The sequence below is a fragment of the Natrix helvetica genome (genome assembly GCF_964273705.1).
Source record: "Natrix helvetica genome assembly, chromosome: 9".
Classification (NCBI taxonomy): domain Eukaryota; kingdom Metazoa; phylum Chordata; class Lepidosauria; order Squamata; family Natricidae; genus Natrix; species Natrix helvetica.
This window is the reverse complement of record NC_138560.1, coordinates 17706843-17719642: the sequence shown is the minus strand read 5'-3', so window position 1 is coordinate 17719642 and position 12800 is coordinate 17706843. Positions and strand designations below refer to the sequence as shown.

At 39.8% G+C, this 12800-nt stretch overlaps 1 protein-coding gene across 1 annotated transcript; it reads left to right on the top strand.

The window, feature by feature from the left end:
* Positions 1-1063: 1063 nt before the first annotated feature.
* PITHD1 (PITH domain containing 1) lies at positions 1064-11036 on the top strand. Its single transcript, XM_081962008.1, has 6 exons — positions 1064-1359; positions 3818-3861; positions 4454-4531; positions 6970-7074; positions 8909-9017; positions 10319-11036. Exons 1-6 carry the CDS (start codon positions 1162-1164, stop codon positions 10418-10420), a joined length of 636 nt encoding a protein of 211 aa, XP_081818134.1. The 5' UTR covers positions 1064-1161; the 3' UTR covers positions 10421-11036.
* The last annotated feature ends 1764 nt before the right edge of the window (positions 11037-12800 follow it).

Here is a 12800-nt window from a genome sequence, read left to right as displayed (position 1 = left end):
GCATAGAATTGGGGAGGCAAAAACTTTGGTTTTGAAGTACTGTATATACCTTGTATTGTAGAAATCTCTTTAAATAGTCAAGTTCATACAATACTTCATAATCAGAGTTAGTTCTGGATCTTTCAGCTGAAAAATTGGGATGGCTAAAACTCTAAATGGAAAACCCAGAATTAACTTCATACAATGTTCTCTCCTGTGTATTTTGGTTCCTATTTGTATGAGCACCTTGTTTTTGTTCTTTGTCTTGTATCCAGAAAAAGTATTGGAGGTGTGGTTTTATTGTTCTAGATATTGTCCTAGGTTTTAGATTGGGTATTTGTTCAAAGAAGATTATACAATTCTCCCTTCCAGCAACTTATTTTTAGGAGGTGTTTTTTGTTTATCTTGCATTAATGGTACAAAAAGAAATCTGTCTTTTTGTAATTGTACAAAAAAAATCTGTCTGGAGAGAATTATTTAACTTGAAGAAGAAATTCTTTCAATCATGGCAATACATATGTGGAAAATCCAGCTTTCTCTGGTTCTCTCTCACAGTGGCTGAAAGTTCTGAGTTTTTAATCCTAATGTATCTGGAAGGCACTGTGTTGAGGGACCATGGTAAAATCCAACATTTAAATTTAAAATTTTGGGATGGCTAGGACAAATATTAATATTTATTTCCTTTAAAAGTAAATTAATTGTATTTCACACCTGTAACTCCAATATCATCATCTTCCATCTATATCAATCTACTAAAAAGGTAAATATATTTGGGCATACCAGGGGCTGTAACACAAATATATATAAAGTCTCCCTTTATTTATTTATCAGCACAAATACAACACACATATGTGTATATGTGTGTATGTATATATATATATAAATGACTGTGTGTGTGTATGTTCCAGCATAAATCTGGGAGTTGAAGTCCACAGTCTTAAAGTGGCCATGCCCCCCCCGCCCCCCCGGATCCGAGGACCACGGTTTAAAAAAAAAAACAGGCCGGTACGAAGGCGAAAAACAGCTGCTCGGTTGCCGGGGCAACCAGAAGGCGCCGCCCTCCACCACGTGATGGGATGTCCGGAAGAACGCTACTTGCGCCTGCGCGCATCTTTTGTTGACGTCCGCGCGGGTGCTGCCGGCGGCTCCAGGTGAAGGGGGGGGGTCTTCTCGCGCTCGGCCATGTCTCACGGGCACAGCCACGGTGGGGGCAGCTGTTGCCATAGCGACGACCACGAGGAGCCTCCTGAGCGGCGAGGCCAGGCCTGGGGCCTCTACCTGCGCATCGACCGCGAGCGCCTGGAGTGCCTCAACGAGCGGCTAGAAGGCAGCGGGAAGCTCGTCTTCCGCGCCTGGGAAGACCGCGGGGATAAGCAGAAGGTCGGTTATCCCCCGGGAGCGGGCAGGGCAGGTGGGCCGTGGCTAGTCGCGGTCCAGGGGTTCCAAGGAGAGGCGCCTTTCACGCACAGCCCGTAACCCTGGCTGGAGTCGCATAATGTAACTTTGGTGCTTGTATCCTTAGGATTTATATTGATTGTTTCCTAGTATGATTTCATTGCTTATTTGTACCCTATGACTATCACTAAGTGTTGTATCTTTTTATTCTTGATGAATGTATTTTATTTTATTTTTCTTTATGTACACTGAGACCATATGTACCAAAGACAAATTCCTTGTGTGTCCAATCACACTTGGCAATAAATAATTTTATTCTGTTCTAATCTATTCTCTATTCTCTATTTTATTCTATCCTATCCTATCCCATTTTCTATTCTATCCTATTCTCTATCCTATCCTCTTTTCTATCCTATCCTATTCTCTTTTTTATCCTATCCTATCCTCTTCTCTATCCTATCCTATCCTCTTTTCTAATCCTATCCTATTCTATTTTCTATCCTATCCTATTCTCTTTTCTATCCTATCCTATCCTATTCTCTTTTTTATCCTATCCTATCCTATCCTATCCTCTTCTCTATCCTATCCTATCCTATCCTATCCTCTTTTCTAATCCTATCCTATTCTATTTTCTATCCTATCCTATTCTCTTTTCTATCCTATCCTATCCTATCCTATCCTATTCCCTTTTCTGTCCTATCCTATCCTATCCTATCCTATCCTGTCCTATTCTATTTTCTATCCTATCCTATCCTCTTTTCTATCCTATCTTATCCTATTCTTTATCCTATCCTATCCTATTTTCTATTCTATTCTAGAATACAACAGAATAGAATTCTTTATTGGCCAAGTGTGATTGGACACACAAGGAATTTGGTGCATATGCTCTCAGTGTACATAAAAGACAAGATACATTCATCAAGAATCCTAAGGTACAACACTTACTGATAGTGATAGGGTACAAATAAGCAACCAGGAAACAATGCCAATATAAATCGTAAGGATACAAGCAACAAAGTTTACAGTACTGCAATCATAAGTGGGAGGAAATGGGTGATAGGAACGATGAAAAGACTAATAGTAATAGTAATGCAGCCTTAGTGAAGGTTTGACTGTGGTGAGGGAATTATTTGTTTAGCAGAGTGGCGCTCAGGAAAAAACTGTCCTTGTGTCCAGTTGTTCTGGTGTGTAGCGTTCTATAGCATCATTTTGAGGGTAGGAGTTGAAACAATTTATTCCATTCCATTCTATCCCTATCCCTATCCCTATTAAAATAGGACTCCTCATAGCTAAGGGGTGAACACAGCCACAGAATGAATATTAGCCTAGATGAGGGTTTTCTCAACCTTGGCCACTAGATGGGTGGACTTCAACTCCCAGAATTCCTCAGCCGATATGCTGGCTGGGGAATTCTGGAAGTTGAAGCCCATCGGTTTTGACTAGGGAATTCTGGGAGTTGAAGTCCACCCATATGAAGTGGTCAAGTTTGGGAAACCTCGATCTATACACATGAATTATGCCAATTAAGATTAACTTCAAATCCTGAGTACAACCAAGGAAACTAGTTCTGGAGAGGATTTTGACTCGCTGCTCAAGAAATCAAGGATCTGCGTGTACCAAAGACCTGTGAAGCTTGATTGGGAAGCTATGGTTAAATCAAACCATGGCTAAGTACTGTATGTCTTTTGAACTACTCTTTTACCCAGGACAGGTGTATGTTGTGCTGCTCAGGTCAATAAGGAAAACTAAGTGTATTAGAAGATTTCCTACCATCCCCCCAGATCTTCTGAAATATGGATAATAGAGTAGAAGGACAGGGAAGAGGCATATAGAAATGCAGAATATAGTTATAGTTAGCTTGATGCAAATCCTAAAGCACAAATGACATGGTTTTGATAAGCATATTTGGATATTGGCACCTGTCATTTTGCTGGTGGGGAGTCATTTGCTAAGGTCCATTGACGTTTTTAATGACAGGATTCCTAAATAAAGCATTTGGATATGTTACAAAGCATTTGGATATGTTACAATGTGAATTGCAGTTTGTAATATAATGCTTGCATTTGAAAAGCATGAGCATATATTACAGGTACATGTATCATATTCAGCAAACCATATCCAAAGAAAGCAGTGCTGAATACTGTCTATGAGCCACGCTGATATAATGGTTTTTTGATTGTACAAAAAAAAGGCTCCCAACTTTCATACACCTTCTGATTGGATTATATATTCTATTTTGATACTATTTGGTATAACTCCAGTCTTCTCTGTCTATTATTAGTGTTTAAACACTTTTTCTAAAAACTTAAGTTGAAAGTCCCCTGTGAGGTCCTCAAGCAATCATTTTGAACATACTGTTTTTTGTGGAACAATTGTCCTTTGCAATATATATTTCAGATTGAATGTCAAACTCTTACATTAAATCCTATTCATTTTTTTCTAGTTTGTAGAAAGTGATGATGATGAAGAGCTCTTATTTAATATTCCGTAAGTAGTCTTTTCTTTAAAAAAATATTGCTGGCTTTTGATTTCCTTTTGGAGATTTTATAACACAGTTTTTGGAGGTGGGCTGATAGCAATAAAATAGAGAGAGAGAGACAGTTTGTTGTCCTAGAAGCCAGGAGACTGTGAGTTCTAGGTCTTCCTTAGGCATAAAAACCAGCTGAATGACTTTGGACAGTTCTGTCTCAGCCCAATCTATCTCACACAGTTGTTGTGGGGAAAGAGTATTGGGTATATTTGCTAACTTGAGCTATATATTTTTAAAAGGTAGGATAAAAATATAATAATAATAATAATAATAATAGACTATTTTTAAAATAATTATGTGGGCTTATTTTAACTAGATCAGCCAAGATTGGTTAGTAAGACAATTTAAGGTGAAAACCTCACAGTGTCCGTAAGGTTGTGTTAAGGATGTGTGGTTATTTTGTTTAAGTCTTAACTGATGATGATGTAGTTTATTCCAGAACCTCATGTTAAGTTAAGGGACTCCAGTGGTAGATAGTGAAAACAATAAGATTCCTTTCAGGCTGAACTGAATATGAAGGATCAATGGCATTTTTTTTTCTTTTTGCAGATTTACAGGCAATGTGAAATTAAAAGGAATAATTGTGATGGGAGAGGATGACAATACGCACCCCTCAGAAATGAGACTGTAAGTTGAAACAGTGGACAGATCATTCATGTTGCAGAAGCCGCTAATTAAGATGATAGGTTTTTTTTTCTGCAATGAATAAGTGAATGGTTTTAGCCCTAATTCTTGCTTTAATTGTCTGAATTAATAACTTCTGGGCTGGTTTGCTGTAAAATAATGAAATGCCTGTTTGTTGATTTTGATCCACACTGAAATTGTGCAAGAAAGAAAATTGGCTGGCTTACTGAAATGCAGGATCCAACATGCACAAATATATGTGATGTTTTCTGGTTTCTTTGAAGTTTTCGTATCTTCTGCCTATATTAACACAGTTGCCAGAACATGTTTATTCAGGATTCGGTTTTTCTACATCCTTTCAGTCACTTACAAATTGTATTCTCTTCAGCAAGATTCTCTGTGATCTATTTATTGGATTCCAACTTTTCTTTAGCTTTTTTTGTAGTAGTTGTGATTTCCTGAACTTGCTATTTATTTCAGTCCAAGAATAAATAAAAGACTGGAAAAATAATTTCTGGAATTATAATAATGATTCTTTCTTGATCTCAAGGAATTCTTTATAGATCGGTTTACCAGCCTTTGCTTGAAAGTGTAGATGTCTTTAAATGGCTACAATTTTAAAGTCCTGAGAGGTAAACAGCTACTAAAAGAATCTGTTTGGAGCGTCCTTGTGTTATCACCGCTTTTTAAAGTTTTAATTTCTTTCCAACATTGTAAGTTTTAATACACGTGCCGAAATAACTGCACTTTTAGAACAGCAGTATGATATTGTTGATGGCTTTGCCTGACAACCAAATTTCCATTTGTCATTTGCTATTCTTAGTGGCTGGTTTATTTATACATTTATTATGAAACTTTATATGCCTCACTACCTCCAAGGACTCTGAGTGATTTACAATAACAGTAAAAGGAGAGCCAATTTGGTCTGGTGTTTAATCACCAGGCTAGAAATGAAGAAGATGTGAGTTTAGGCATGAAAGCCAGCTGGATGGCTTTTGGCTGGTTATACACTCTCAGCACATCCTACCTCAGAGGGTTGTTATTGTTGTGGCCAGTGGAGCTGACAGCAGATTTGGACAGTGAGGAGGTTGGGGAGGAACATAGGCCAGTTCTGGAGTCTGGGAAAGGCTCTGGTGAGGACTCTGTGTCAGAGCAGAGAGGGGGCCAGAGCCATATGCCAGTTATCAGCTGCCTTCAGAGGCAGACATCAATGAGGCAGAAGAACAGCTGGAGCCTGTTCCCAGTGTGCGCATGTGCACAGTTGCCAGATGAACTGAACAGCTAAAGAACAGGGGTCGACTTGGAGTAAGGCCACAGGTGGACAATGAATGGCCCCTCCCAGAGGAAATAAAAGAGGAGCGAAAGGGGGGGTGGAGTTTGCAGGAGACAATTAGTTCGCTTAATTGGTTCGTGACTCTCCGAGACACCTTGCCAAGTTTTGCAGATATCGATCTGGCCGCTCTCCAAGCCAAATAAGGTCTGTGACTGTAAATCCTCCCTTGAAAGACTTTGCTGGATGTGAATGAGCAGAATGCATAGTAAATTAATACAAGGGGTTTGTTGGGACAAGGAGTTTGCTTCGTGCTCTTGGGAAGCCTAGGTCAGAACAGTTGTGGGGAAAATAGGAGGAGGAAGGAATACAGGAAGGAATAGTACATTGTGTGTTTGTGTAGTTATCTATAAAAACAATAAAGGCAGGATAAAAAATATTCAATAAAAAGTTTCAATAAAAAACAGCTCTAAAAGGGAAGAGTTACACCTTCTGCGCCAAAGAATCCTTGGAAAAATATTTTGTACTTGCCCTACAAAAAGTAAGTAAGGTGGTGGGGTTTTCCCTGTATCTCAAGGAATATTGGCATTGTTGCTAATAGGTATTTAACTGGAACCTTGTTACTTGTTCCTCAATGAGCTGAGAGCACAAGATGGACTAAATCTGTCAGGAGAAATTGTCCTATATGTTTACTCGTGTTGAGCCTTATAGGATTTCCTAGGTTAAAAACAGTATCTTCAACTGAACCTAGAAGCTCAGTGCCAACTGCTGCAGAGCCTTGCTCTTGGTTATTAATTTCGGGTGGTATACAATCCTGATATTTGAAGATGCAGATTTTTTTTTTAGAAAAAGGGAAATTTGTAGAGTAGGTGTAAATTGAAGTCCTCAAGTATAAAATCAATAATTTAATATATCATTGTTGACTTATATTCTTATTTACTTATAGGCTTGTAAATTATAATATTATTATTTGGGGGGAATAGTCTTTTTATACAGTGTTCTAAACAACTTAAACTGAACTTTTTCAATATTGCTGTTTTCATCATCATGTTTGCGTTGTCCTAAGAACCAGTTTGAGTATTTCTCCATTTCCCAGTCCAGATGACTACAGTGGCTAGCTGTTGAAAACATTGGGTAACATTTGTACGAGCTGACCTTTGCCTTTTTCTAGGTTTAAGAATATTCCTCATATGTCCTTCGATGATACTGCCCGAGAACCAGATCAGATCTTCAGCCTGAATCATGACTTTTTAGGAGAACTGGAATATCCTACAAAGTATGTCATGACTTATTCTGTCTTTATTCAAGGTGTCCGGTATTTGACCCCCAAGTTCAAGTAACATGAGCCTTGGGCTCTAATAATTGAGGGTACCAAGATGGAGAAGTTTCTTCTCCCCCAGTTCTTTTTTGTGGAGGATGTAACAGACTATAGAGGAAACCATAGCAGTAAAAACTGCGGCTCTGCTTCAGGTGTGGGAGGGACTCCAAAGAGAAAAACAAGTGTTGCTGAACCATTTCATAATCGGTATATTTTAAAATGTTAACTTCTTTCTAAAATTAGTTAGCTGCCATATGACAGCCTTTCTGCAATCTCCCTCCCTCCAGTAGTGTTGGAACTGAAATTCCAATCCCAGCATGTTTGCCTACAGAAATTGGCTGCCCTCTAGCAACAGCTCTCAGGGACAATAAACAAGAATAGCACAGCTAAATAAAATGACTTTATTATATGGTGAAACATTGCCATTACATCTGGGGTGGGGTGGGGTAGGTAGTGAAGTCCTCATGGAATGGAAGATTAAGGAACTGTGTGTTGTAGGGGAATTTAAAGTTTTAGACTTTGGGGAAATCTGCACTGGAGTAAGCTAACTTCTTATGTCCCCTCCCCTGCTCTTCCCAGAAGATGGGGAAAGTAAAGAATGTATTACATTTTGTTGTCCAGATAGGATTTCAGAAAGGGCTATCAGAAATAAATAAAATGAAAATCGCCATAAAGAGGACTGAAAAATATTAGGGTAATAGATCAGGTCACTAAAACTGGTTAGTGCTGCAGAAACTGCAAAACAGCAATAGCACTTAGACTTATATACTGCTTTACAGTGCTTTACTGCCCTCTCTAAGCGGTTTACAGAATCACCCTATTGCCCCCAACAAATTTGAGTCCTCATTTTACCCACCTTGGAAGGATGGAAGGCTGAGTCAACCTTGAGCCTGGTGAGATTTGAACTGCCACATTTCAGGCAGCCAGCAGAAGCCGTCTGCAATGCTGCACTCTTAACCAATGTCACCATGGCTCATATGGGAGGGATCCTGGTGTGAATCCCTCTTGAAGGGAAACATCTGAGAGAAGAACCCTTAGAAATGCATATTTAGATTGGTTTATCATGGGACTTTACCAGCATGGGGAACAAGGACTTGTGTGCCCCACTCTTTTTTCTGAGATAGCCCAAACTCTTCCAACAGTTATTGCAATGCAGAGCTGAGGTTGCAGAGCTTAGCTTCTGAGAATGTTTCTTGATTTTAGGCAGGTAGAAATTCTGGTCCTTGCTGAGCTACAGTGAAAAGTTTTACCGGTATTGCTTACCCTGAAAGGGAACAGTATGATTGGGAAGGTGTGTGCGTATGTAAATGTAAGTTCTGGCACAAAATGCCTCTGCTTGGTTCCTTTTGTTATTGGAAGGACTAAATGATGATGGAAACCTCTATTTTTCTAGCCAACCAACCTGAACTCTGCTGTACAGGTTGGTTAGCTTACTTGGCTTGTTCTTTCTTTTACATGCCAAAACTGTTGGCCAGGAGCTTTTAGCATTTGTAAAAGAATGAAGCAACCTAGGAATCTTGGTTTAGACATGAAATTGAACGAAGATACCAGACAGGCTTCCTGGTTTGTTGAATTGATGTGGCTGGCAGGAAGATCCAAAAAGAGCAATCTCGGAAGACACAGCAGTGTGCATACTTGCTCAAGGTGATTGCTACAGTGTTTTTATTGCAGAGTTTTAATTTCTGTGGGGAAAAAATCTGGCTTTCATGCAGTTTAATTTTAGAGGTCAAAACTTACAGAAGTGTCCTATATGTTACAATTGTAAATGCAGAATTTTTTTCCCCTTTTCCAGAATTGCTCGCTTCTCAAATGTTTATCATCTCTCCATCCACTTCTCCAAGAACTTTGGTGCGGAGACAACAAAAATCTTTTACATAGGCCTAAGGGGAGAATGGACAGAAGTAAGTGCGGGAATGGAGATGACAGATGAAAACACTAAATAAATAGATGCAGGGTGCAGACGCTTTTGGGATTGAAGGTGCACCTCAAAATGCTTATTAACAGTTAAGATTCACGAACAGGAGTCTGTGAGATTCTGGCATAATGCTCATACTTCAGAGGACGTAACTGTTGCTTTATAATGTCTTCCCAAGCAGACCTTACTCATCATGGCATCCTTCAGTTTACCTTGGACTGCATGACTTTAAAATTGGTGTTGGTTGGGAATTCTGGCAGAGGTTGTCTTAACAAATTCAGACCATGTCAGCTAACCCCATATTCCACCCTTAAACTTCCTGTTTCTGTTTGGATGATGAGTCTGAAGAAAACCTCTTTGAAAATTACTTAGTATCCCACCCTCCCACATTTTTGCCTGCCTGAATCACTATTAGTCAAAAACAGCATATCATAAAAGACCTGTTTTCTTCATTAAATAAACTTTCCTGCCACCTCACTGGTTGGTTATTACTGTGCCTCAAGAGGCAACTGAATGAGTGTTATTTTAAGCCTGAATATCTCCTTCCAACTGCCACTTTCATGCACTTACAAATGGATTGGCATGAAGGTGCCCCAAGGTTTCCTGTTTTTAGATAAACCAGGATTTATTTTTCTGTGTTGATCCAGGAGCTAAAGCGAAGTGTTTGAAGTAATTGTTAAGTGTCTTGTCTTTTTTCCCCCCAGCCTTGTCCCTTTTGCTGTTTTCTAGCCCAGTGCCTTTCAAGCTAAGCAACCATTGGCAGGTGTTGACTCAAATTCTGCCATGTTGAGTAAATGTGTGAAAACATTTCAGTCAAAACATCCTCACCAAGGAAGGTCCCATTCTGTCCTTGGAACGGCTGTTCTGATTTCACTGGAAATGTTCCAAGGTCAGAATAATTTGTTCTGACTCATCAGAAGTGTTCTGTTCTTGAAAGGGATTTTTCTCCTGGGAAGACCAAGGTCACAATAGCTCAATTGGGCTCAGAGTATACGTTCAAAATGGGATTTTGGGGGATTGCAAACCCCTAATTTTAAACCTGCGCAGACAACGCAGTGTGAAGGAGTGACGTGTTACGAATTTAGGTAGGAAGGTTAAAAAGAGACAAGTTGCAACTTCCTCAAAAGAAGTACAAGTTATTCAGAATGAACTACACGTTCTGTAGTTTGTAAGAGTAGATGTAATGACGGCTGGTCTAAATGGAGAGGGAAAATCAAATGATTGCTTTAACTGTCCCAAGATATACAAAGAGACCGTTGATGAAATGTTCATATTGTCTCTCTGCAGCCTCATCGACACGAAGTGACCATCTGCAACTATGAAGCAGCAGCAAACCCGGCCGATCACAAACTTGATCAGACCACACCACAGACACACTTCATTTCCTAACTGGGAAGGCTTGTGCAAGGACAGAAGACTGGGTGGACTGACGAAGGTGTTGAACAGTTGACGCTCAAAAGGATGGTGTGGCTGTTATCTTTTGGGGATGTATGCATGTGGTTTTGGAAGCATTTGGTATCAAATGCTTGGCAGACAGGTACAAAATTACACTGTTACTAAGATCAATGGTGAAAGTTGATCTTAAAATCATTAATTCTTCCAGGACGTCACCATGACTGTCTTGGCAATATCTTTCTTCTTGGCCCAGAATGTTTCTAAGATGGTGAATTTTTTTGTTTAGTCGCTGCTACTTTTCCTGCTGACATGCATAAGGGGTGAGACTATTAGGTGGTCTTCCTTCTCGCTTTTGAATTTAGTTATGATACACAAAAATGAAATGTTGCTGGTGGGATCTTGGCTAATTTGCAGTTTATGTGATTTCTCTAGCATAATAGTGACTGGGCTGTGTACCAATGTGCTACAGGCATTGCCATGAGCATAATTTAGTAGCTATCTTGCTGATGTATAACAATCTTAGTTGTCAGTTTAAAACCTAGAAAATAAAAAGATCTATGAATGTATCTTGTCTAAAATGCAACTTTTTGTAAATAAACATGCCAAATAATCCCTTGATTTTTTTTAAAAAAAATTCTGAGCTGAACTTTAATGTTGAGATACATCATTAGTACAAAATAAATGCGGTAAAATAAAAATGGTATAAAAATTAAATTATTGTGGAATGCTCTCAAGAATAGGAACATTTTGATCTGTAGTACCTAATTTTGTTCCTTTAAAAAAATCAGATTTATAGCCTATCAGAGCTGTCCTTTTAAGACCAACCCCTAAACTATTAAGAAAATCTATTCAATTTCTATTCAACCAAACAAATCAAGGCCTGATTTTTTTGGTTTCTGCCTATCATGTTGTATGAATCTAGTTCCAAGTTTTTCAACAAACTTAGTTGATAACTCTGCCCACTAAATTACCAGTATTAATATTTCTGTTCTTGCCTTATCTCTTACTTTAGAATGGTAACACTTTATGATATCCTAGAGCTGATTTCCAAAGTTCCCAAAATATTAACTACCCCACTTTGTATTTTTTAAAGAAATGCTTGCTGCTGTCTTCCTAGGCCAATGTTGGAAGTGGTTTATGAATATATGCTTACTTGTTTTCATTTTAAACAAAGATGAAAAATCTTCCATTCAATTGAGCCAAGAGAGATGGAAGTTTTCCTGCTACACTCTTTTCTTTGGGTTGTCCATATAGAGCAGGGTTTTTCAGCCTTGGCAACTTTTAAGACTTTAAGGAGTTAAAAGCCCACCCATCTTAAAAGTTGCCCAAGTTTTAAAAAAAACCACCAGTAGTGTAGCGCTTCAGAACCAAAGGCTGAACCCTACCTGCCAAACTTCATCAAGGTATTAGACAGATGCCACCACGGGGATTACAAAGCAGGACATCCTGTTCTCCCCGCAGTGCACCAGTTATGTGGATGTTGTGATTAAGCCTGATAAACATAGCCAGCGGCGTTTCCAGTTGAATCGCAAAAATAACAAATCAGCCACGCCAACCTTTGCTGTTTACCATCCAGTGATGAACACTCAAATCAAAACCAGTTATTAAAACCCAGGATCCACTACCACAGAGGTCTTCAAACGTGGCAACTTTAAGACTTGTGGATTTCAACTCCCAGAATTCTCTAGCCAGCTATGCGGGGCTTGGACCTTCAGGCGGCTTCTGCGTGCTTGGGACTACAGTTTCCAGCAACTCTGGCGTAGAGGGTGAATGGCAGAGGATTCTGGGAGTTGCAGTTCCAAAAAAATATATAATTTGGAGGACAGTCACCTTGCCTGGGTTTCTTAGCCACGGGGCTTGCAAACCCATAGCTGCATTCACTTTAGATCAGGGGTCCCCAAGACCTAGCAACTTTAAGACTTGTGGACTTCAACTCCCAGAATTCTCCAGCCAGCATAGCTTGGCAACTTTAAGACTTGTGGACTTCAATTCCCAGAATTCTCCAGCCAGCTAAACTGGCTGGAGAATTCTGGGAATTGAAGTCCACAGTCTTAAAAGTTGCCAAATTTGGGGACCCCTGCGGATTACTGACTCGCGTCTCCCAAACTCCGTCTTTCGTGATGGTCAGTGGAACACACCATACTGAAAGAACGAAGGTATTATCAAGACGAAGGGGCAGGCAGGTGGGGTGGGGGGGGCGGAGAAGAAGAGGAGTACGGCCACGGAAAAGTCGCCGCAAGATGGCTGCGCCCCTTAGAGGCTCTTCCCCACCCACCATCCTTTTTCCGCTTTCCGTACAAACCTAGCCAGAGCGTCACAATCTCTTTCCGGCCGGGCTGAAGCTTTACAAGGGGTCCCCGCCCACTTTGTCTAG

Excerpts from the sequence above, each read along its gene's own strand:
- PITHD1 (XM_081962008.1), top strand. The coding sequence starts at position 1,162 with ATGTCTCACGGGCACAGCCACGGTGGGGGCAGCTGTTGCCATAGCGAC. Across the intron at positions 4,532-6,969 it reads CACCCCTCAGAAATGAGACT|GTTTAAGAATATTCCTCATA; the intron begins GTAAGTTGAAAC and ends GCCTTTTTCTAG. Across the intron at positions 7,075-8,908 it reads GAACTGGAATATCCTACAAA|AATTGCTCGCTTCTCAAATG; the intron begins GTATGTCATGAC and ends CCCCTTTTCCAG.